At 44.4% G+C, this 25,447-nt stretch overlaps 1 protein-coding gene across 1 annotated transcript in view; it reads right to left on the reverse strand.

Moving 5' to 3' along the window:
- Window positions 1-25,447, reverse strand: part of cacna2d2a (calcium channel, voltage-dependent, alpha 2/delta subunit 2a) — a 126,104-nt gene that overhangs the window by 5,641 nt on the left and 95,016 nt on the right. The window contains exons 9-33 of the mRNA XM_084032634.1: window positions 19,145-19,195; window positions 18,761-18,860; window positions 17,304-17,465; window positions 15,633-15,743; window positions 14,774-14,852; window positions 11,465-11,514; window positions 9,457-9,546; window positions 8,968-9,033; window positions 8,264-8,338; window positions 8,109-8,183; window positions 7,902-7,973; window positions 7,673-7,744; window positions 7,451-7,512; window positions 5,987-6,063; window positions 2,952-3,012; window positions 2,072-2,169; window positions 1,650-1,740; window positions 1,498-1,560; window positions 1,221-1,324; window positions 1,022-1,120; window positions 723-814; window positions 600-647; window positions 417-488; window positions 175-327; window positions 19-71 (exon numbers count right to left, since the gene is read on the reverse strand). Coding sequence (XP_083888760.1) covers window positions 19-71; window positions 175-327; window positions 417-488; window positions 600-647; window positions 723-814; window positions 1,022-1,120; window positions 1,221-1,324; window positions 1,498-1,560; window positions 1,650-1,740; window positions 2,072-2,169; window positions 2,952-3,012; window positions 5,987-6,063; window positions 7,451-7,512; window positions 7,673-7,744; window positions 7,902-7,973; window positions 8,109-8,183; window positions 8,264-8,338; window positions 8,968-9,033; window positions 9,457-9,546; window positions 11,465-11,514; window positions 14,774-14,852; window positions 15,633-15,743; window positions 17,304-17,465; window positions 18,761-18,860; window positions 19,145-19,195 — 2,076 coding nt within the window. The remainder of the gene's footprint in view (window positions 1-18; window positions 72-174; window positions 328-416; window positions 489-599; window positions 648-722; window positions 815-1,021; window positions 1,121-1,220; window positions 1,325-1,497; window positions 1,561-1,649; window positions 1,741-2,071; window positions 2,170-2,951; window positions 3,013-5,986; window positions 6,064-7,450; window positions 7,513-7,672; window positions 7,745-7,901; window positions 7,974-8,108; window positions 8,184-8,263; window positions 8,339-8,967; window positions 9,034-9,456; window positions 9,547-11,464; window positions 11,515-14,773; window positions 14,853-15,632; window positions 15,744-17,303; window positions 17,466-18,760; window positions 18,861-19,144; window positions 19,196-25,447) is intronic.

Here is a 25,447-nt window from a genome sequence, read left to right on the forward strand (position 1 = left end):
AAGCTCGAGGACACTCACCACGCAGCTGCCGACGTCCACCACGCCACATTTACAAAATCTGCAATGGTGGGCTGCAGATACAGAGGGAAAGACAAAAAACGTGCGTCATATCACTGGATTACACGCGTACACACTCTTGATCTGTTATCTTAATGACTTGCATCTCGTCCTTACCACAAACACTCCCCTGGGCGCAGCTCCATTTTCACTGTTGGGTATCCGTTCACACACAGACTGGTAGTCAAAGGACTGCTTGCGGTTGTAGAAGGAATTGTTGTAGAGCGCGTGCATCAAGGTGGGGTCAACGTCGCTGAAGAACATGCCGACCTGCCGGGAACACCGAACACCGGGTTAAGCTCAGAGACGGAAAAGATAAAAAAACGTGGCAAGTGTGAGAATAAATGCATCGTCTCCACCTTGTTCCAGTCGTCCTTTTGATTCGACATGATCAGGAATGCACCGTCGTCTATTAGATAACACAGGAGATCCTGCACAGAGAGGCAGATATAGGCTGGTTAATGGAAGCCCAACACGTATGGAGCTGGGATTAATGGAGCTGAATGGAGGAAGCTCATTAGAAAACGAGCAGAAATACTAACCTCACTGTTGGCTTCACAGTCCATCTCACAGCCCCTGTTTGGTCCACACTGTCACAGAGAAAAGACACAGTTAACAGCTGGACATCACAGAGACTTAATGTTGTAAATATGACACACGGTTACCGTATTGGAGCCCTGATGATTGTCTGTGTGGTTGCTGGCAAGAATCTTAAACTTATCCGTCCAGGCTTCAAGGTCTAGTTTCACTCCGACCACTGAGACAAAAAAACACTTCATCACTTCCTATTCCTTTGGATATTTGTGTGAAAATGTCAAATGGGGGCAGACATGAGGTCACAGTGACCTCGGACCACCAACATCTAATCAGTTCTTCCGATTAAGCCCCATTAATTCCCTCCAGGTGTTCCTTGCTCTACGACGTTCATCTATCATGAAGGATTTGCCTGCAGAGCTGAACCCACCTGCAGGTTTGATGGTCTTCCCTCCCACTGTGATCTCCACGGCCGTGCTGACCAGGATCCCTATGGTGTCGTTCTCCGGGTTCAGCAGCTCGTCCCGGGCTTCAAAAGGGGGAACAGAGTAGAGGACGGGAGTTAGAGAGAAAGAACCACAACGCACTGTGTTAGACGTACGAGCCGAGACCAAGAGAGCATCATTCACCTGTTCGATAAGGTGCTCGGAAGATGTAGCCCTTGTTGTCAAGACTACGGCGGTAATAGCTGGCATTAAACGGCTCGGGGTCTTCCTCCCAGGTTTCTGCAGCCCTGAGATTTAAGAGGACAGACACAGAGCTGTAAATCTCTGGTAACAAGCCTCAAGCTGCACTGAAACATTTTAAGACTTCACAACTTACTACTTTAAAAGAGCAACATAAACATCACAGACCTACAGATACACATATATATATATATAGCGCCTCGATGAGGAGTGCACTCACTTGTTGGGAAACACTCTTGTTACGCCTCCGTCTGAGGCAGCAAACACGGCCAGGAAGCCATATCTGAAAGTCAGGACGGAGAAAAGAGATGAATCAGATCTAAATGAGATTTAGAGTCCAATCTAAACATGCAGTCCCCGGACGGTACTCACGTATTCAAGTCTTTATTCTTCCACACTTTGTCCACAAGCTGCCTGATGATGCCAGTGTCCAGGATCAGGTTGTGAAGGAGCAAATTGTCACCTAGGTGAAGATGACCATATCAGTTATATGACATGGGATGTAGAGTTTCCCTCTGAACACGATGTAAAACTTGCTCCGTCCACTTTTTGTCAAAACCCAACCAAACACTTGATTGCAGTAAATATGAACACATTCGATTTGTTTCCTCAAATGTGATCATTATGTCCTCTTCTGACCAACTAAATCTACAAAAAAACAAGCTTTCAAATGGATGTTTTTTCGTGTGATTTGTTTGTCAGAAAAGAAGAATAAACAACATCACCCGGCGTAACCATTAGTGTCGACCTTTAATTAACCAATTAAGGATCGGTGTGCGTGACGGGAAACTCACATTGTTTGGAGTCCGGCGTCACCTTCTCCATGAGCGCGATGAAGTTGAGCAGGAACTCGGTGTTGTTGTTGGACAGTTCCAGATCATTGCAGTACTCCCTGAGTGGCAGACGAGGGCGTTTTAACTCAAAACAAACGTGCGTATATGCAGTATTTACACGTTTAGCCTGATTCCTCCTTTATAGAGGGACGACACACAACACAGAGCGGGGATGCAAGAAGCCAGCTGCAAGTCACTCGATGCTATCGTGTGCCGCATGCATGTCTCAAAGCTTGAATTCCAATAAGCTGTTGTCGCTCAAAAGAAAAACGTGAAAAGGCCTACGGAGCAGAGCGCAGGCATCGCGGTGAAGGAGTGATTTATATCAGTTGGAATCAGCTGGAGGCCATGAGGGTTTGACAACGAGACAGCACATGCAAAGAGGATCATCTTTTCATACAAACTGTAGCTTTAGTTGTTCACTATCCATTTTACTCCACATTACGCTGTATGACCAAACAATAACCCCTAAATGTTTTTATGTAATATGAACATACAGCACCACAGCAGCAGCATGCAAATAAGACTTCACGTGGCTTCAATAGTTTACTGTAATGAGGTTAACTTTAAGAGAATGAAAAATGATGATTTTTAGATTTCCTCAGATTTGTTACTGTAAGATAACACACCACTCATAATGAACGACGGATGGATGAAACACAACCACTTCCACAGAGTGCAACGCACAAAAAGACAACTCAGAAAAGCAGATAATACATTAAAAATGCTGAAGGTGGAGACACACACACACACACACAAAATAAAGGAACACAGTGCATGGAAAGACAAGACCAAACACTGATGACCATCAACGACACCAAGCATTCGCACACAGGGCTACCTGGGAGCAATGAATACATGTCCTTCAGACTCAAAACTGTTTGGCAGCAGTGATTCAAAATCTGCAACAGAAAGGGGAAGATTATCCGGGAAGAGCAGTGGGCAGGGCGGTGGAGAGTTGTGGGTAAACAGCAGCTGTTCTTCAGAGGTGCAGGGACGCAGAAGGGAGTTTACCATAGCAACACTGAGGTATCATGGGAACACTAGCGTTAGCCAATATGGTGCCAAAAATAGAAACCTGACTTTCAATGGACGACTTCTTTAGCTTCACAAGCACTCACGCCTTTTTTTTCCTTTTCTTCTTTTATTTTTGTTGTTCGTCAGCAAACATCGTTCGGATTCATCTGGTTTCAATCGAAGGGATTTGGGATGTCTGAGAACTGACTTGCGAGACGCGATGAGTCGGGAAGCGAGTTCTCAGACAGATTATTCACAGTGAGTGCTCTTTAGATCAGGCAGGCATCAACATGGCCAACTGTTGCGGGGTGGTGGTGGTGGTGGGGGGGGGGGGGGCGGGGGGGTGGGTGAAGGTCCTGATGGAAGTGGTCACCCCTCAGACTGGCAGGGGAGACGGCTCCGACGGACACATAATCAGAGGAGATGCATTGCATTGTGAAGGGCATGTCGAAGGGCAACTTCATTTCATCCATCACAGACAAAGCGGAGCGAAAGAAAATCAACCATCATTAAGCAGAAACAACGTGGTATTTTCTCATCCAGAGCGCTAAACTGAGCACGGGGAAATTTTAGAAGCTAAAATAGAGTGCCCCGGTAGTTCTCCGCCCACAATGCCGTGCATATCCGGGGTCGGGTTCACTGAGGAAGTGGCGGGCCGTGTCCCTGGCGGTCTGAGGGGTGAGCTGGGAGGGAGACAAGCCGATGGAGACAGGGAGTACAGAGGGACGACACAGGAGCCAGGCGCTGCGCCGGGCGGCACCCTGACACCTGACAACATGGAAGGACCTGGGTGGGCTCAGCCCTGGAGGGTCAGACTGCAGGCCGTAACGTCTCCAGCTACAGTATACACAGGACACTACGGCAGCTAACAGTCATTCAATAAGAGGGGTTTCATATGGAAGCTATTCAAATAACAATAACCACTATAGCGGTGCCTACATTATATGTATTATGTGTGTTTACCTTCCTACGTTATGAAAACGTAACAGCAATTAGAAATATTTTACTGAGCGTAGAGCCCAATAATCGCTGAACTGATGGAGCTGCTGCACTAAAAAATCTAATTAAAGAGCTGTCAACATCTGAGTCCTAATATGAGAATACGTGGAGGCATTTATTAACTAATGACACTGTAAGAAAAAAGGTAGAAAGAGAGAGAGAGAGGAAGGTGAAGGAGAAACGGAGAAGGATGACGAGAAAAGAGAGAAATATGGTCAAAGAAAATGAATGGAAGAGAGTAGAGAAGAGAGGCAGACACAACCCAGTTGGAGCTATCCACAGAAGGAAAAGGATTAGGAGGTGGAGACAAAGACATTTCTTCAACAGAGAACATGAATATCTGTCTTCCTTGGGTGTTTTTTTTTGTTTGTTTGTTTTTTGCTTCTGGAGCTGCAGGTACGTGAGGAGGAGGGTGAGACTGGGGCCCGGAGGAGCCATCGTGAGAGAGATGTGGGATCTGAGCCGCAGCAAGAGGGTGAAGAGGAGAAGGAAGGAGGGATAAAAGGAGGAAGAGGAGGAGGAAAAAAGAGGAAAAGGGGGAGGAAGTCCTGAAGGCAAGACGGGCAGGAACAGAGGCAAGCAGGCTGGGACAGGTGAGGGTAGGAGGAGGGGTTTGGGGGAGGGAAGGAGGGGGGGTTAAGGACGAGAGGTGTGGAAAGGAGGCAGCGGTAGGGAGAAGGAAGTAAAAGAAGGGAACGTGGACCAATATGGAGTATACTTGCCCTTGGTGTATGGCACTGTGTGGATCCATCAGAGAAGGAGCAAGAAAAAGAAACAGGGGGTCGGGTGGGAAAGGGAGGGGGGGGATCACAGACAATATTTTATTCAATAACTGCTTGAATAAAAATATTGTTTTCTTGAAAGAAAGAAACCAATTTAAGTCAAACAAGACAAGAGAAGAAAAAGAAATGAAGAGCAAACATCTTATTTGCAAGAGCAAACGAGGAAACGGAAAAACCAACGGAAGAAAAGGATAAAAAAATAAAAGGGAAATCCAGGAAAGGAAAAACAGTAAAGACAAAACCAGTAGTTGTGAGAGATAACCATGGTCGAACGAAAAAAAGGAAAGAAATCAAATGAAATGAAAATAAAAGAGGGGGATAACAGGGTCTGGACAAAGAAAGAATGAGAGGGACAACATGTGTCCCCCATTCAGACCCACAAAAACCCAAACTCCCACAGTAGACGAGCCCTTATCCCGGGCCGTGTGGGAGTTTATATACTGAATGATTCCAAAGCTGAGAAACATCTCACAATCCAACAGAAACAAATCAATCAATCAATCACACACATAACAGAAGGAAAAAACCCCCCAAAATCATAAAAACTCATCAGAAGGAGTGAAAAGCATGCGTGTTTTCACGGTCTTTCAGAACGTCAAAATACTTTGAACACAGATGCTTCAGAATCATTGCTTGTTGGAGAAGAGGCGAGAGCATTTGGCAAAAAAAATAATAGCACAAAAAGTAACCATTATTTTCACCTGAGTAACACAGTAAAACCACAGCTTTCACCTTTCTGTCTGTTCAGTTATTTTTTTCTTCAGCCGGTGTGAAGAAAAAACATCACCATTTTACAGCACAGCATGAAGACAGGAGGGAACAGAGGAGTAGAGGAGTCGGGGACTCAGGTGTGAGCCTGCCTAGCGGAGAGCGGAGAGGGGGGGAGTCGGAGGGGGAGAGGGGGAGTCGGGGGGGCGGGAGGCTCCGCTCGGACACTCCCTATGATGGTGTTGGAGAGCCAGGACAAAGGACTGAATAATAGTAAGGTCATATTTGGGAGAGAAGGAGGAAGATAAAAGTGGAGAGAGAGAGAGAAAGAGGAGAGAGCGAAGGATGCTGGGTATTCCCGGGTACTTACACTGCACCTGAAGGATCTGGTCACTCAGGTTGGCCTTGATGTGGTTCTCACTATATGTGGGCAGTACCAACCCTAGACTGGGGGGAACAAGGCAGACAGAATCAGGAAGGGATGAACACGTCGTGAACCCACCTGGTCTTTAAAGGTCGAGCTGAAATGAAAAAGGATCACATCCCCGGTCACACAATAAATGACAAAAAAACGTATTATTATAGTATTTCTAGATCAAAATCCAATATTTCTTTCTTCCTTGAACGATCAGATCAAATTCCTTCAACCTTACGTGCCGTTTGCCGATCTTGTTTCACTTGGAAACACTTAACGGTGCGGAAGCTAGATACTCTTGAAGCAACGTACCAGCAGAAGGCTGTGAAGAGGAAGACGCTAGCAGGAAAATTAACAAGTCGATTAAAACAATGCAGGTTTCAAAATGTAGGCGTGACTGTTAAAGATCTGTGAAGCCTTTACAGGTTGTACTCTTTAGTTAAACGTCTCGTAGTCGTAGTCTCGTAGCCTAGTAATGAGCGTATTCTAGTCCTGCTCAATGTGTCCTGAGATGACTTCTGTTGTGATATGACACTATAAATAAAGTTGAATTGAATTGAAATTAAACCCACTCGTTCAGCATGAAGCCACTACTGAAGATGCAGCTTCCCAGGAAGTTCAAGTCTCCATTTCAGAGGATTTTAAGCCGGGATCCCATAAATCAAACAGCCAGATTTACCTCTGGCTCGCCAACTGTTCTTTGATATTTTCGCCACACAGCTGACCGTATTCACATATTTTCTTTATGTTGCTAAATATTTACTCTTCCCCCAAAACCAGAAATAAAAAAACCCGTCCCATCTCTTAATCTGTGGTGCCACACAAAGCTCAAATATAGATATTTAAGAGGATTAATTTCAACAGATGGAAACCAGGCTGTGACAGTATCAAGTAAATTTAGATTCAAAGCAACATCCAATGGCACAAGTTTAACGAGCACGGAACAATCCCAGAGCAGAGACATGACTGTTGCCACCGCAGCAACACACCAGGACTGTTAACGCCATGGAATGTCCCTTTGAGTTGGAATAAATGGAATTGTGCAGAGAAAGCCTCACATGAATTGAGCCGGGACCAGGCATGCTGCCAGCAGACGTAATAAAAAAAACACACACATCAGGCATTTGTAGGACTATTGAATATCATAAACCGTAATTTGCAAAGCGTAGCCTGGAGGAAATGTCATTACGACGCAACCTCACATGTTCAACCAAGTTTTAGATGAATAAACTATGCAATTAATTGCTGCTTATTGAAATTGTATTTTGTTTTTTTAATGGGAGAGGAACAACTGCTCTTTAATTTGTGTGATTCAGATGAATTATTGAACGTGAATACAGAAGGCAAATGAGCAAGTTGCCTTTATTCAGCGATATATAGTGTATTTCCAGTGGACGCGTGTTTAATTGGGGGATTTACCTGTAATCTGTCCCGTCCACAGGCGTCCATGTGTACGTCCGCATGGCCTCGTCGATGTACCGCTGTTGACAAACAGACGAACGTGCGACAGCGTCACATCCTCCCCGTAATTGGAGGGAAACAACAGATCCCAAACATACTGAGCCGCTCGGGTTCATTACAACAACGCTCAGGAAGGTGCGACTCCGGATCATGATTGAGTCTCATATATTGATGACTTGCCTCATCAACTGACTTAATGAGCGTCTTGATTTTCCTTTGCCCTGATTTGCCATCAATCATCTGTCGACGGATCTGGAGCGAGAGAGGGAGAGAGAGAGAGAGAGAGAGAGAGATGCTGCAGGAAGGCATACAGGTACGTCGCAGGAGAAGAAACTGACAAACCAAAAGATAAAACTAGATGTTTGCAGCTGATAGTAACGCTGATGGTTCAGAGAGGCTGGGTTTTCACCTCCTCCTTGTTGCTGTCCTCCAGCTCTGCATCCAGGAAGTCCAGAGTGACGGGCTCCCTGAAGTTAATGATCTGAACGAGAGGAGGAAAGCAGGGGGAGGATGGACGAGGGAGGATAAATTCAGCAGGGAAATAAACGGGCCACATTTTTCGAAGGACGTCAACTCATTAGTTACGGGGGGGGGCGGCGTTTATGGCCGGACCTACTTTGGGACGCAGGTTGGGATGCAGCAGCACGTAGCCGTTGGGGTCGATGGCAAAGGTGTAGCCGTTGGCTCCGAGCTGCACACAAGGAGATCCAGATGTGATTCAGTTATTAATATGAAATGTGATACGAGTGTGATATCGAGGCCACGACATACTCTATACGTAGGTGTCTTCCTCTTGATTTCGTTGATTGCGATATCCACTCCCATGACTCCGAGGATGAGCTGGCTCTGGAGGAAGAACGTACCAGGTGATCGTTAGCATTTCATCCACAGCTGCGCTGGCGTCAAAGAATCACGAGAGAGCCGGTAGCTGTGCCCTGAGAATACTGAGAACATCTCCGTGCCATCTCTGAGTTATCGCTTTGTGTGCAATCGGATTATTCCATAGTTTTTTTACAGTCTATCTTAAACCGAGGCGGTTTGCATCACTGCTTCGAGCCCATGTGATAAGCTCAGAGTAAATACTTTGGTCATGGATATTGAACACTGGATGCATCTGGGCTCTCTGGCTCATAATAGATACTACAGACTGTGATGTCCGCCGTCACCTGAGGGGGGAGGTGTTGCCTAGAAGAGCAGCCGCCGGGGCGGACGGCATTACAAATGACTGACGGTGGCCGACGACGGCAAAGAGATGCAAAATGTCACCTGAAGCCCACCGAGCTACTCTCTGACTCCTGTTTCTGTCTGAATAAACCCGTGCAGCCTTAATCACATGAATGGAGATTAAAAAACACATTGCTCTTACATAATGATAAAAGGTAGAGGCTCATTAATATGAAGGATGAGCTGGGTATGAGTCATCTGTGTCCAGCTATTTTAAGCTCTGATGTCTTGTATTGCTGGGTTGCTTTTACCTGAGAGCTCAGAGTATCAGTGAGGTTGAAGACGGGCATCGTTCCAGTGATGACGAGGCCCAAACCCTGACAAAACACATCAGAAACCCGATGAAAAAACAGGTTTTGATAGATTTGTGGTCTGGACATCTCTGACTACATACATACTGAAAATCAAGCATTTTTAATGTACCAATTAAGATATATTACAAAGTTAATTTCCTACATTTGACCAAATAATAGGTTGCATTTTGTTTTAAAATATTACACCATAGGTTGGGAAAATATTTTAATGATACAAAGTGAAAATGAATACATTAAAGGTTGTGACACCAGAACTACTTGTAGGATTTTGTCCTTAAGGATAATACATGTGTGTTATTATATCCTTATGTAAAAATATCTTTGGATCAATGGATGCAATAGCTAAACAAAGAATTAGAAATTTATTTGGAAACTCCTATAAAGGATATTTTACAGGGTAGTGAAATAATGTATGTTCTCTCTCACCAGAGCATCCTGGTAGACGTTCGTCCACTGCACCTGCTTCGCTCGAGGCCCAGCCAGGACCATGGGACGCCCCAGGACGTCCAGGTACTCCTGCAACAACATGCTAGTGAGACCAAACGCAACGCAACCAAACAACCTTTACGCTGCTTGTAGGGGCATTAAAAGCAAAGAGCAGGAAGAACCAACGTTCATCCGTCATAAAACTATAAGAGCCTGTCTGGCCTCCTCTGTCACATAAAGCAGTGGGCCACCAGCAGCAGTGTCGCGGTCCTGCCGAGCCATAAACCCTCCAGTCCTGAGCCACTCAAGGCCGTTTCTCATCATTATGAAGGAGCTATTAAAAACACATTAAGGATGTCAGTGGCACGACGTGCAAACAGGCCATTCACCCAGAGGCTGTACTGTCATGGCTGGCGCTGTAAGAATATCCCACAGCTATTGTGAATAGAGGTGAGGGGTTAAGTCTACTAGCAATACATCATATTCACTACATTCTTCAGCTCCCAAGAGACACCTCACACATCTCACACAGCTGAGATGTTTTTCTTGTTCTTATTGATTCTTGTCATTTGAGGTGTCGTGGGGTAATTGTGAAAATCACTGAGTGATTGACTTCATGACATATGGAGTTACTGCACAGTTGGAATGGCATCGTGAGGCTTTAGTGTCTTGTTGTCATACAGACTAGAGACAGCAATTAAACTGCCTGTGTATAAATCTGCCAACATTCACAAAAACAGAAGAAAAAAAAGTCGTATTCAGGAGTCGGTGAGCTATGAAGCCAAATGTCTACCTTAATATAGACAATTTATTCAAATGTAGAAAACAGAATCAGTGGAATGGCTCTCGCAGGGTCAAATTTCCACATCATTCGCCAAAAAAAAAGGCAAATCACAGATTTCTGACCCCTGTGTCAGTACACAAAAGGGGTGCCCTGAATAAGCACACAGCTATTTCAGTTTAATGCTTTTGACCGTTTTTTTCCCCCGTCCATCGCCTAACAGCGAGGTGCTGACAGGCGTAACCTATTCTATTATTAGCTCAATAAAAGTCCGGTTTAACGCGCCACAGGGAGATATTCCATCAGGACAATGACAGCCAGACCTTTTCACGGAATATAGGGGGAATTTTCCGCCTGGCTAGAACAATCTAGGAAACATCAAAAGTCAGCATCTGGAGTTATGTGGTCAAAAGGAACCAGAGCCATATAGACTATAAGGCAACTCTACGCGTTTATGGACTACCTGGGTACCATGACAACCATGGTTCCCAGTCTTTCCCTCCAAAGACAAACAGCCTCACAAAAAGCCTTATCGTTTCTCCACTGGGATCCTATTCAAAGAAGCAAGAACGTCACTATAACGTTCAGTCTCTCCTCCCACATAACCACATGGTTTGAATAAGGTTTTTGCCGTCTATGGTCATCTGTTATTTTAATTGTTGCCATTTTGGTCAAGCGAAGCTATGTGATGACGTTGAAGGGCAGCGTGTGATTAAATAATGCGTCTTCTGGGTCTATACAGAGAGCTGTAGTCACCCACCTTCAGAAAACCTATTAGAGTAAGTGGCAGTTCTCGGAATATAAATATGCTGGAGTTAATGGAACAGCTGACAGTAGAGTCTGGGGCCTGATCGCCCACCGGGACCGAGGGGGGGAGGGAGGGAGAAAAAAGTGGGGATGGAGGAGCCCACCTCCCAGCGACTGAGTCGATTTCTACAGCAGGAATGAGGTTCTCCCAAGGGCCGAGATGCTTGAGGGAGAGGGGGGTGGCAGGGCCCTGGGTGTGAGACAGTCTTACAGACAGTCTATGTGGGTGTGTGACAGTCTATTTGTTGTCACTACATCTCCAACTAAGTCACTTCTTTTCTGTAATCATCCAGCTAAATTGTCTTCAAAAGCAGCGACGAAGCATAAATGGTCTAGCTTGTTACATAAAATTCCATTTTCTCTTGTTGTGAATTGCTAAAGGTGCATTCGGGGGGCTTGTCCACACTCCGTTTACTTTACCTGGGTGTTGATCCTGATGGCGCCAATGGATGGAATTTCAAAGTAGTAACCTGAAGGATTAAGAGAAGACGATCAATACGCTATTCCAAGCAGAGAGCTTTGCATCCAGCCTGTCGTCACATTCGGTCCACGCTTTCAAGAGTTAAACGGCGTGTCCGATCGCGAGTCTGATCTCATCCGCGTTATTAGGTGCGCGTAATGCCGTCAGCTGATGATGTTGGGCCAAGTAGACAGGGAGAGCGCGTGGCCCGTCGACCCCTCGGCACTCGTGTTTGAGCTGTAGGATGTAAATGCGGAGGCTCATTGGGAATGCTGAGCCCCAGGCGGCGCCGCCGCTGATTAGGAATGGAGAAGAGTGACCGACTGGGTCAATAACCAGGCCGCTCCCAAGTTATTAAAGCCATGAGTGTTTATACAAAGAGCGGTGAAATGGAGACAGCGTCCCCGGAATGTTAAAAGGCTGAGATGACTCTCATCATTTAGATACATTATGCATTGTGCCACACTGGTGTGTGTGTGTGTGTCGAGATTTGCCTTCATTTGCACATTTGATTATGCTGATATTATGCACGTACATACGTACACATCCCTGCACACACAATCTATGGTTCACACGAACACACACAAACACGGAGGGCAATGATATTTGTGATAGTGTGGTGGCGGTGAGCCAGAGAGGTGGCATGTGTGGGCGTAGGACAAAGCCACCGTGAGGGTTGAAGGGGGGGAAATATAGGCGCCGACTAAAAAGCAGGACTTTGATGTAGATCTCTGCTGTGCTGTGAGAGTGACAGATGTCAGCTGTGTGAGGGGCAATTATGAATAACAATCAATAACCTATTTTCTTTCTGAAAACTAATTACAAAATGCCTCTGTAATATTAGAACTAGATTGAATGGCTTCTTTTTACTACACTAAGTTATTGTGTTGTAGGTTAATGGTCAATGTGGTTTGAAAATTTGTGTTTTATAAATATACACAATGTGGTTCCATATTAGGTCCTATTATATTTACAATTTACATTAATCTGTGTTGTAATGTTTTCAATACAATGTCACTTTATGCAGACGACACCATCATGTATTTGGTGTACAGATTACTTAGCAAGTGTGATTGAGGAACTTTAATGTTGTTAAATGAGACTTGCTGACATAAGAAGATTGCTACTGTAAATAATAAGGTAATTGAAGAGTCTCACTTTATAAATGTAAAGATAAACCTGGGTTTATTCCTAGTCTAGAAGACAATATGTTCATTAAACATCATGTAAAAAAACAGGGTGAAATAAGGTTTCTACTACAGAAACAAGAAGTAAAAAAATTAAGTCAAGCGATATTTCTATCAGCAATTCATTCTGGTGACATGTTCAATCTTGGTGTGAGCTACAGAGACAATTTAAAATACATTATTTTCTGAGCACACAAGATTTTTTAAAGATGGGATTAAGGATCATTTGAACACTGAATGTATTTATAGAATAAAATCCTTTGATTGATGCAATTTGCTGATTTGTTTTAAGTCTGTCGTCTCTTTTATGTGAAATTCTACGTAGCTTTTTTAAACTTTTTGCTGTTAACTAAGCTGCGTTGAGTATGCATATCCCTCTCATGTAGAAGAGCATGGAATACTGTCTATTCATATACATATTGTCTACACATTTTTCTTATTATATTTTTGTTGAGTCACAATATAATCTGGCGTAAATTCACCCAATAAAATTCATACTGTCCTTCTATTATGGATGGCCATCTTGAATTTATGGGCTATTATGTTTATTTTGGATTACAGCACATTTATGAAAGTATTAATATCATCAATGCACTGTATAATATTTAGTTTTTATCCTCAAGTTTCTTTTCTCCTCTTTATTTTGTTGCACTGTGAGATTATGGAGAAATATTTTTATTGTCATCAGAGAGGCTACTTTCTTCTCAAAATGGGATTGAAGCTCAAGTGAGACAACAGCTAGCACCTCAAGTTGCCTAGTTGTGTGTGTGTGTGTGTGTGTGTGTGTGTGTGTGTGTGTGTGTGTGTGTGTGTGTGTGTGTGTGTGTGTGTGTTTGTCAAATGTGCGTATGTCACGGGTGAAGGGTTAGGGCCTGTGAAAGTGTCAGGGAGCGGGCTCTGTTTGAGTGAGATACCAAAGAGTAATAAGTAGTGAAGATATGAGAGGACAGCTCCATTGAGGGTGGTGTGTCAACACATTGTCTCATGTTGGCATGGATTTGAGTACCATGGTAATCACTACAGTCGTGAACAGCAGAGAGCATGTTGGCACAGAGGCGTAATCCTGGACTTTCCCCAGCCTGACAGGGAGATGGCACGGTAATCATCCTGCTACCAGACTCCTCCTGCTAATTAATAACAACTTCTGGGGAGATACTTCTGAAGCACTTGGCTCCGCTGGCAATAAGCTCATCACTGGCGGTGGTTTGCCGAGGCTTCATACGGGCAGTGAAAGGCCTCGTAAAAAAAAAAAAGAGGAGCAACTTCAGATCAACTGCAGCTCTGGGAAACGATGTTGAATCAAGGCGAGGAGAGAAGTGGGTATAGATCGGAGAAAAGAGACAAATAACAGTGTTCTAAACTGAGCACAGCAACAGCGGTCTGAATTAGGCTGGGATTAAACGTGGTGAGTCAAGATGAGATTCATGCAGACAAAGTAGATAACAGGAAAAGCAGCTGATTCACAGGGACTGTCAGATCGTCAGGCAGAGCTGCCTGTTTGCTGGGTTATTTTAGGAGCTGCCTAAGATGAATGCAATATTGATCTGAATATCACATGCAGGAAGATTAATATTAGCGTTGATGGATCTTTTTCTCTCTTATTATTCAGCCAAAAACAATTACAGAATGACTTTAACACCAGACTTAAAAGCATTGCTTTGCCTTTTTCTGGATGAGAGGTGGGGTCAGATGTGTGATCGGTTGCCCCGGTAACCACATCTAACAGTGATGTTACTGGGTGCAGGAGACCGTAAGACATCTGAGATCAGCAGAAAACAGATTTCTAGGGAGGGAGGTGTTAAGTAAAAGTTTATTGTATATTATTAAAGTATTAGTATATTAGTAGAGGTGCCTCCACACTCTTGATGTACTGCTTGGTTGTTCTCAAGAACAAACACAATCTTTTATTGATTTTGTTCCCTTTAACAACGTATTGCTCAGGGGAACTCAACAGATGGGGAGTATAATAGAAAAATCTGTCCATCCCTATAAGCGGTATCGGGAGGAATCAAACCGACCCATATTTCTCTTTCACATTAACATACAAAGACACGTTTTGATAAAAGCACCTCATCCACATACCTTTATTGGCACAAGCGATCCACTGCAAGGGGGTGACATCATAATTATGCTGGCCAACAGAGAAGGTGAACACACGGACCTGGACGGAGCAAAAACAAAATTACATCATTGCCAGAATAAAAGCCACAAAACAAACTTCCTGCTGAGCTAATAGAGCAAAACAATTCCACACAACCTTCTTCTGCATCGCAATAAGGTCACTGTCATATGGCAGCAACAATGCACAAATCTCCAGTATGAATATATTAGCATCCCAGTCAACTCAGAAAAGTGTCCCCAACAGAAGAATGCAGTGACTAAGTTGTCAAACTGCAGATTATTCCTGTGTGACAGCAGCGTTCATTAGGCGAGCGGTTAGGGATGGATATGGGCTGTGAAGTCGGGGGAAGGAGGGTGGGAGTGGAAGCAAGGCTGGAAGAAAAGACACAAACTTAGCATCTTTTGGCTGTAATTGTATAGGCTCTGATGATAAAGTGGCTAATTAGTCAGCAGGTCATAGTTGTTAACACCAGCAGCAAACCAACAGAAGAGACAGAAGAGGAGCGAAGGGAACGGGCAGAGAGGGATAGAAGAAGAGAGATGGAGAAAGGCCAAAGAGATGAATGAAGAATCACCAGAGGAGGAAAAATTCAGAATGGAAACGGCCGAAGAGGGACGTGAAGAACGCTTTGAGAGAACGTGTGCACAGATCGGAGGGTTTGGCTCGACCGGCAGCCCAACAAACAAGCTGCCTGCACAATAATGAGGACGTCAGCAGAATACGCTGGAAGATGGGGAGGCAACGGGAGGCGACGGGGGCCTGGTCGGACAGTTTCTGGACGATCACGGATAGATAACAGCCTTATGGGGACAGACTCACCGTTTTGTTGGGCCAGTTGTACTTCTCGAAGATGTCCTGTGCACGATCCTCCCCGCCATCTGTAAACATCATTATCATCTTATTGCAGTTGGCCCTCGGGGCGCTGCTCTCCTGTGGCACATGGAGAGGAGAGGGAGGAGACGGTGAGGGAATGTGGGGAAATGGATTTATACAGAGACTTTCTAGTCTTACGGCCGCATGTCAACATTCACCCAACACACACACACACAGGCTGCAGGAGAAATTTGGGGTTCAGTATTTTGCTCAAGGGCCGATCTCCCGATGAGAAGACGACCCGCTCTACCTCTGAGACACAGCCCCCCCATAAAGAAAGAAAGGGGAAGGTGATCACACTAACACATCTCCTGTGTACAAGATTGTTCTTTTTATTTCTTTAAGTCTTCTACTTTTGCCTTCTAAACGTCCTTTTCCATTCCTTATTTTCTCTTTGATACCGTGTTGTTGAATAATGTCTGCTCCTGATAATGTAAAGCTTTACTTGTTGCTGCAACAAAACCTTTTTTGAATGATCAAATACTTAAAATACCAGAATAAATGTACTGTAGCCTTATGTTTACACAAGTGTGCAGGTACGTAAATGGTTCTGCTTTACATTTTTCATTTCATACTGATTTAATGTCTTTACTGGAAATATTTGTCATTCTTATCATGAATTAATATCTGTAGTAGTCTATTAATGCATCATATAATGAGCAGATAGAAGGATTTATCCTGTAAATGTGTCCTTCCATACTGAACTAAGTTTCACATACTGCATTTTATTGCAATAAACTTTAATCCTTTGCTTTTCATCACATTTCCTTATTGATTCCTTCCTCATATCATCATAATTTTAGGATTTCATTTGAAGTATACAACATTACTCCAGCGTTAAATTTGATTCCAGCACTCCACGCTCATAGCCAGGCGCCGGTTTTTTAGCATTCAGCTTTGATACAAGCTCCCCCCGCCCGGCTGCACAGCAGCTGCCATTGATATGCAGGCCAGTGGCGTGTCAATCTGACAAGATTCTAATAAAGATAAATAATATTGCTACAATTACATATTTTTATTGTGCTTCTGCTACCAATCATGGGAGTGAGTCTGCCACAGACAGCGATTAAACGGGCCTTTTTATTTCTCATTCTCCTGGCAAAGGGAAGGTAGAGATAGGATGGAGGTGGGGGGGATGTGGGGGGCAGCTGGCACTTGGCTCTATGCCTCCAAGCCCACCAGAGGAATATAAAGTGTCTGTGGCTGATCTCCTCTGGGCTGCGCTCATCAATCATCCCATCAGAGCCCATTAGGGTGGCAGCCTCTTAAAATACACAGCAGCATACGGAGCTGAGGCAGCACCTGTGTGGAGCACGTGGACGCCTGCTGCTGACAGACCTCACCGGCGCTGGCTGCTGCATACGTTAGCGTCACTCCACCGCAGAACACCGCTTGTGATCCCGCCTACCTTCGCCCATAGACACAACTCTGGAAATGTCTTATGCAAACCCGGACCGCTGCACTGTCAGCACCGTTTTATCACCGTTAATTTGGTTTTATTAACCGGAGTCGACAGGAAGTATAATAACATGCTGGAGCTTTGGTACACAGCTCCACTCCCACCCTCGCAGAGCAAACGTCCACCCATGCACACTGCCCGTACTCGCCGGCTCTTACATTGAGAAGCTGCTCAAAGGCAAACGTGAAGCCAGACTTGTAATCTGTGGTCCCTTTGGCCTGCATGTTCATCACGGCCTCCTTGAAGATCTTCTTGTTCCGATCGTTGGCTTGGACTAAAGTCCTGAAGCATGGGACGACAGCATCGGCCTTCTCGTTGAACTGGAGGAGGAAGTCCAGACACACACATGAGCATATCAAATCCACTCAAAAAGAACAATAAGAACTGTTCTCAGACTGTGCATCTGTGTGTGTGAGTTCATGACGCAGATGTAAGCTGCCCTCATACTCTCTGGCTGGCAGTAAACACCGCTAATTACAACTTTCCACACAAAGAACAGGTGCAACGGAAATGCCAGTGCAAACCACTGAAGAGAAACCCAGCCAAGGTAATATCATCTGTCTCATCTCATCCACCAAATTAGCCTAAAACTGTGTGTGTGTGTGTTCGTTAGTGTGTCCTGCTCGTGTGTCTATGTGCAATTACAATATTACCATCAATGTCTGTAATAGCAGGTTTCAAATGCTGTTTCTGCTTGAAGGTCAACATCAAAAATCTACTGACATTTCCGAGGTGTAAAACACTACGTGCGAGAAGAAAGCTGACATTTCTCATGGGTTGGTGTTGTGTCATTTTTAAATTGTCTGACACCAAAATCAAACACGCTTAAGCATTCAGAGCGACATATTCAATATTCGTCACTGTGTCGACTCTTAATATCACATTTCCCGTGTCTTGAAATGTTAAGAAATGCAGTAGCTGTGAAACAAGATTAAGAAGAAAAAAAAAAACAAGCTGCGTTACTATCTATAATGAATTAGAAGAAAATAAATCGTAATAAAGTCTGTATAATTATAACTAATGATGTCGCCAGTACAGAAGTGAGACTCCAGTTTGTCGTGAAGAAAGTGTAGATATGTGCTTTTGATTAGTATTTTCAGTTAATTTTGGTTATTAATGCCTTTTTGTGTGTGCAAATAATTCACGGCAAGCTTTTGTAAGCCCTCACTTTCTATGGGGTGAAATCAGATGCATTCCCACCCAGATTACCATGCTCATTTCTTGCTCTTAGAGCCGGGATTTAGAGGCATACAGTGGCTAAGAGCAATGGATTATGAAGGATTACCGAAGGAAGTCTCCAAACAGAGCCACCACACTGGGTGTGTGTGTGTGTGTGTGTGTGTGTGTTGTCTGTCCTGCAAAATAGGATAACGTTAATGTTTCCGTAAACATTAGTCCTAATAGAAAACTTGGTAATCAGCAGAAAGAAAAGAGAGCGATGGATCCCACACGGACAAGGGTGGTACAGGAAGCGTAAATAGACTATAATGAGGGAAAGGGCCGTGTTTCCACTGCTACCAGCCAACTGTGTCGACTCCCTGCTTACAAATATTTGTGTTGTTGGTGCTTTCAGGAAGGATTTGTGTCATTAATCACGATGCGAGCTTCTTCTTACCCTGGCCACATTCACGTAGTCGTCATCCGATAGAGTGTCCAACATCTCCCCGACGGAGGTTTTCATCAGCTTCAGAGTGAGTCCGCTAACACTTCCACTCCTGCAGAGGAGACGCAATGAAGCACGTATAGATCGGTTAGGCTCGTGTCCATGAAGAACTAGACCTTTCATGTTTCAGCATACGTTCAAAAATCATCTGCATGTTTCAGGTGGGGATAAACGACAAGTGCAGTGGAAAATGTGCAGCATCCCTCTCCCTCTAACTTGAGGCTTTCCTCAGACCAACAGGTGGCACTAGCACCCTTTGAAGGAGACAGCCACTCCTGCTGGGGCGAACCGTTGGAGGAGGAGGAAGTGAGAGAGACTGAGGAGTAAGATACTCACACATCCACAATGATGACCATGTCCTTTGGAGACGATGCACCTTGGATATACCTGTATATAAAAAAAAATAAAAAAAAGACACAAAGAATGGACTTTAATTTGTTCCCGTAATCTTTGAGAATTGCACTAAAGCAAGGAGCCAAAGCCACAATGAGCTGAGCCGTGATAATATGGAGCGACCATGGCTGAGCCCACTTAAGCTACAGAATACTGAAAAGGCTTATGTGCTTAGAAGAGTTAATAAGTTGTGTTATATACTTCAGTGTTGGCTCCGGCTACTGTCGGCTGACTTCAACAGAGATATTCCTCTTTACTCAATAACAATGCCCACTCTAAATCATTACGCCGTAAGCCAAAGTAATTGCTAGTTTATGGTAAGTGTATAATAATACATTGGCTAAAAGTGGCCGGCACGGAGCTGTTAAACCTGCTAAGCACACAAATTGTTTATTTCATCAATACCAATAACCCAATTACTTTAAATTTTTTGTGTTTAAACATTTATTTGAAATTCAGATATTACTATTAACTTAGATCCTGCTTAAATTAGCTAGTTTCTTCTTCCTTTTGAGCAAATACAACATTATTTATCACGTAGAGGTCACTGTGAGCTGCACACCTGAAATTCTTCATTTCAGTTGACATTTAAACCCTTTAAATCAATACCAATCTACACGATAAGATAGGCCTTCCCAAATCTAATGTGACTTTGTCCTAGTGAAGTAAATACCTTGATCGTTTGGGTGTGTAATTATTTAAAGACAAATAAACCCAAACATTTTCACCCTTGAACAGAGCACAAATGGCTTATAAATAAATGCATTCACGCTATGGTGACTCATACAGTCTAACACGCTGTATATTTAGTCACTTGAAATTTATATAAACTTTTCGAGGAGCAGCGTGAGTGGTGTTGACCTGTGCTGTGGAGAGCGTGTGCTGAGCTAAGTGCTGTCAGTAGAATAAGATAGCTGTTCTGCTCCTTTGATGACTCATCAGTCGGGCGTCAAACACATTATTTACGCCGGCGGTCCCTTTGTTGGGGGGGGGGCATGCTGTGACCATTATGCTTCTGCTGCTAAGCAACTCCTAAAATAGGGCTATTCTGGGTGTGTGTCATCGTGATGCGGCACCGAACTAGCACGGCCAGACAACTTGTGTCCCTGGAAGAGGCACACACATAACATCTGTCCACGCTTGATAGAGGATGACACACGGAGGGAATTCAAAAAGCCCCTCGTTCTGTTCCAACGGCAATTAAATTCACATTTACCCCTGATACAAAGGGACCCGCGATTGATGGATATTGTAGGCGTCGTTTCTACGGCACACTGGAGAGACGGGTTTGGGGGGGGGGGGTTAAAATGCGAGTACTAGTTTGACATTCTGAGGAGTGAGCAGGCGAGCAGTTAGCAGCCGTCTTAGGCAGAGGCAGAGTAATCATCAGGGGTCTCTTTCTGCTGATTATCAGCCGTTCCGCTGAGTGTGGAGAGAAGCCAGCTGCCTGTGGGCCAGAGAGCCTCTTTTCTTATGCTCGGCCAAGCTGATATGGAGGTAGAGCAACAGAGCCCCGGTAGGCTCCGTCGCCCGCTCCCGCAAGTCTCGCCGCTCCCATTCACTGGCAGCAGCCACTCCAACCTGCAGCACGACCCCTGACCCCCCGCGTTGAAAAGCGACGTCCCTCAGCGCACGCTGCCTCGGCCCGCTCAAATCCGTCCTTTTCCAGATGCAACCCGGGCCCCCCCAACGCTCGCTGAGAAGCTGCCTGAAAACCCCCAGATGGAACAGACTGAGCACCAGCACTGCCTCGCAAGAGGTCGATTAACTGAGCATGCCCAGAGTGAACACGGGCAAAATGTGTGAGAGCGAGGGAGGGGGGGAGGGGGGGGGGTGAATCCAATTATTTTCAATAATAAAGAATGCCACATCAAAGGTAGAACTTCCGCAGCCCTCCACAACTGTGTGGCGTATGAAATCAGGTCTGGAACCATGAGGCATATTGGCATGCATGACTTTTATCAATTTAATTACTGAAATCTTAATTTGATGGAGTGAGAGGGAGAGAGGGTTGGGGGGGGGGGGGGGGGGAGCTGAGACTCCACACAGTCACTGCTTCTTTCTTTGGAGTGATGGGGTTTGTGAAAGTGATCATCGATGCAGGACGGAAACTCGGTCAGAATGTGGCCCTCGCCTCCCCTCCCCGAGGCTCATGGACGGAGGACACACCCCCCCCTCTGGAGAGTCATTTGGTGACGGCTGATGCTCGCAGACCAACTGCAGGTTTTCATTAACTTCTCTGGTCAGTCTATTTCGCACAGAGGAGAAAAGTCCTTTAGTGGGACTTCCAAGTTATTTTGAAGGGGGCTAAATGTTAATTATAAGGCAACGCAGACTTCTATTACTAGTAGTAATTACAGGTCATCTTCCACAGCCCCCCCCCCCCGATGTAAAAACATCTCACAATGGAGAACTGTGCTAGCTTCGGCCCCCAGAAATCTGCAGAGAAAGTATCACTTTCAAGCAGATCATTTCTCTATAAGTGTGAAAGAGGCAGCATTGATCAGCAGTAATGGGGTTTAGGAGGAATGTGCGAGCAGTGATGGAGTAGACGGGAGTAACACATGAGCCAGGATAGCGTCACTCAACACTGAAGCTATAGTGCTGCCATGGACGATTTTCCCCACAGATTGTCTTGGCGTATCAGCACCGCTCTCTTTCTCTCCCTCTCCATTGCCTAAAGCACAATTGGATTTTCTCTGTGCCTCTGAGCAGAGAACATTAGGATCAGAGAGAGTGGGATGGACTAAAAGGATTTTTTCGGACTCCAGGTTGATATGAAGTTCCACGCTTCCTACGGAATTAAAAAATCATTAATTGCGGCCGATATCGGTGTAAAAATATCCACGTTTTTTGACTCATGGATCCAGATGTGTTGTTTCTGCATGGATTCCAGTCAGTAATTACCTCTCAGCTTCTGCCCACTGATGCCATTCTTTCCCTGTCATTACCCAGTCTCCTGCGTGCCAAGGCCAGGTGACAAGCAGATGGGCCTGGCTGGTGTTGAACTGCGCCCTGTCGCCCGTTCTGTTCCACCACCATCAGCCGGCAGACGCGGCACACCAGCCTGCGGTCGCTCTTGTCTGTTCGCTCAAAGTTATTGGTATCTAACCGCTGGTGCTGGATCAGAACTAGTGAGAGCGCTGGATTTCAGACATTACGCATGCCAACGTGTCAGGTCTGGTTTTTATCTCTGTGGGCAGCTCGTTAGAGGAGATTAACTGATGTGAAAGCTTCCGAGTCCAACGGGATGCCATTTAATTTCACCCCTTTACACCCGTCCATCATGTACAGGTATTCCAGGGAAACTTTCCATCTCAAATGCAAGTAGCAGTGGCTACTGCTGGCCATGTGAATGGTTAACTCACCAGGTCCAGCTACAACACACGAAAACAAAATTGTATATTTAGACCCTATAAGTACATTAACTATTATATACACAGTACAGTAAAACCTGAAAGCCTCAAAGAACACAAACAAGGGGGCATGATTCTGAATATTGTATATTTTAAAGAGATTGTGACATATTGCGATGTGGGAATAACACATTTATATTATGTCAACTGACACTGTGTTTTGGGTTTTGTTGTAAAATCTACATTTGAATGACCTTTTAACCTGAACAGCTGATCAGGTATAATTTTTGTTTTGTTTAGTTTGTGCAGAAACTTCTCGGGTTTTCGACTGTTTGTCAGACAAATCAATCAATATCTAGACAATATTTTTGATATCTTATAGTCTAACTAATTAATCAAAAACAGAATTCACAGATTGATACAGGAAATAATCACTGAACACAGTATAGAGATGTGAAATACATCACACACTGTAACAGGAAACATTTTAGCTAATAGCAGATAACATGCGATTGTCTAAGGTTAAGTGTACAATGTATTTTTCATTTGATTTCATATCATAAAGCCAATAAATTGAAAAAACGGGTGTGACCACGGTGGCAGCGGTGACTTGTAGGCCCATAAAGAAAATACCAGAAAGCCATAACGTGCATCATGTTATATCATGATACAGTCGTGTTCACGCCATCACAATATGTACAATCAAGATAACGCGTGTGTGCAGCAGACGCTTTGCACTGAGGTGGAATGAGGTATCGCTCCAAATGAGAGGAGATTAAACCCGCCGCAGTCGCCCCACGCCGCCGCCCGCCGACGCCCGCCATCAATCTGAAAGAACTGCATTATACAAGCAATGAACACAATGACATTCTGCGTCGTGGTGATTGTATTTTTTTGCAGCAGTCTGGTGAAGGAGTCTCATTGGAATTCATGAAATAGTTTTATCGTGGCGCGGTGCTGTAAAATCAATACATTAACTGTGCCGGGGGGGCTAACTCTCGCCGGAGATTGTGTTTATGCACTCTGACCCGTTCCACAAAGTGTTGTGCGTTACATTTAAATTGGAGGAATTATCTACGACATACATTTCAGAAACATGCAATAGATACATGTAGCATGACGCGTGTCGTGTCTCAGACTCGTTTCTATGTGGGGGGGCGATCTTATTGTATGTTTAGGGTTGTGCGTTTGTGTGCATGTTTTATTATTTTTTTGTATTGTAGAGCCTAGTGGTAATGGGTGGGATGTACATACAGTCAGTGTGTGGTCTTTATAGTGCAACCTCCCATGTACAGTAAGCAGAGTAAACACGGCATTATGGGAGAACTGTATATAAACGCAGGGAGACAGCCAGTGTGTGTGTGTGTGTGTGTGTGTGTAGGTGTGTTTGTGTGCAGGTGTGTTTGTGTGCAGGTGTCTGTGTGTGTGTGGGGATTTGTGCTGATGGGCTTATTATTTTATGGACTGCTGCTCTCTTAGTGCTCCTGTGGATGTGGCAGGCGAATAAAGATTGAATTAAGATAAAAACAAATATATATATATATATATGTTTTATATATATATATATATATATATATATAGGAGGACAGCGCCCAGAGAGCCTGCAGGAGAAAAAGATGTTGACTGCCGTTTATTTATTCCACTTTCTGTTGATTATTGGAAATGTTGGGACCGAAATACATTTCCATATTTTCGGGTACGCCTAACATGAATACACAAAATGTTATGCTCAATTTTTCAACCACTTTCCCTTTAGGAAAAAAAAAAAAAAAAGTACAGAATATTAAATTAGTCATGCTTATTGAAATACATCAGCATCAATTATTCGTAGAAGAGGACCAGTCTGTTTTTTGCTGCTCTTTGAGATGAAATGGAAAGTCCCCAGCTGTGTCTCTTACATATTTGGCTCCGACTGAAATGTCACATATTTTATATTGGGACTGCTAAAGCCTCGTGTCCCACTGAATAACATGCTGATCTTTCTTTTGACTCCACTTCTCCCTTCAGTAGGGTGAGGAGACTGAAAGAAGGAGATACAGGGAATGGTATTTTCAGGATTCCACATTTGAACAGCGGTCATAATATTTACAAAGAGGTTAGATTGACTTTTTGAAGAAATCAATATGTGATATAGCCTACATGCTGTTGTGAAGCTGGGAGGTAATGGGATCTTTGCAACGCTTGGCTAACAGACTCCACGCCTGTCTCTAGTTATTTCTCTCCCCGGCACCCTTTTGCTTTTTCTCCCTCTCCCTCCGTCTCCCTTCACCCTCCGCCTCACTTCCCTTGATAACACGAACAGACATTATAATGGACAAATGTTAATAATTAATGTCAGAGCAATTGGAGACAATTAAGTGTGTTGACTGGACCATTAATTTTCCTGAGGCTGTTGGTGGGGCAGCAGACGGGGGGAGAGCCCATCTGTGGAGGCAGGTGGCCCTTTTTTTCCCCTCGGAGGTGCACCAGGACAGCTTTGGCCAGGTCGGCCGCGCCGCCATCCACCCGTTCCCAGGGAAGCTACAGGTCTATTACGCTACAAACTGGCCGTGAATTCTGGCCGCTCCTTTGACGAGCCACAGTAAATCACACCTTTGACTGGGGGGCTCTTCCCGGAGAGTCGATGCAAACGTTACTGGAGCATGTTCTTGCGATTGCATCCGTGTTTTCCAGTTGCCATCGTGGCATTTGTGAATTACAGTATCTGTATGTGTGTGCTTTGTCTGGCTGTATGATTAATCTTTCTGTTTGTTTTGATTTGTGTCCTTATTTGGTCAAAATTTAATTTAATTTAATATTTCTGCAGTGAATGTGTAGCATTTTTTACATTATTATTATTACGTTTTTTGGTACCACAGACAATGTCGGTATTTTCCAATTAATTGGTCCA

Source organism: Eutrigla gurnardus, assembly GCF_963514095.1.
Source record: "Eutrigla gurnardus genome assembly, chromosome: 2".
NCBI classification, from domain to species: domain Eukaryota; kingdom Metazoa; phylum Chordata; class Actinopteri; order Perciformes; family Triglidae; genus Eutrigla; species Eutrigla gurnardus.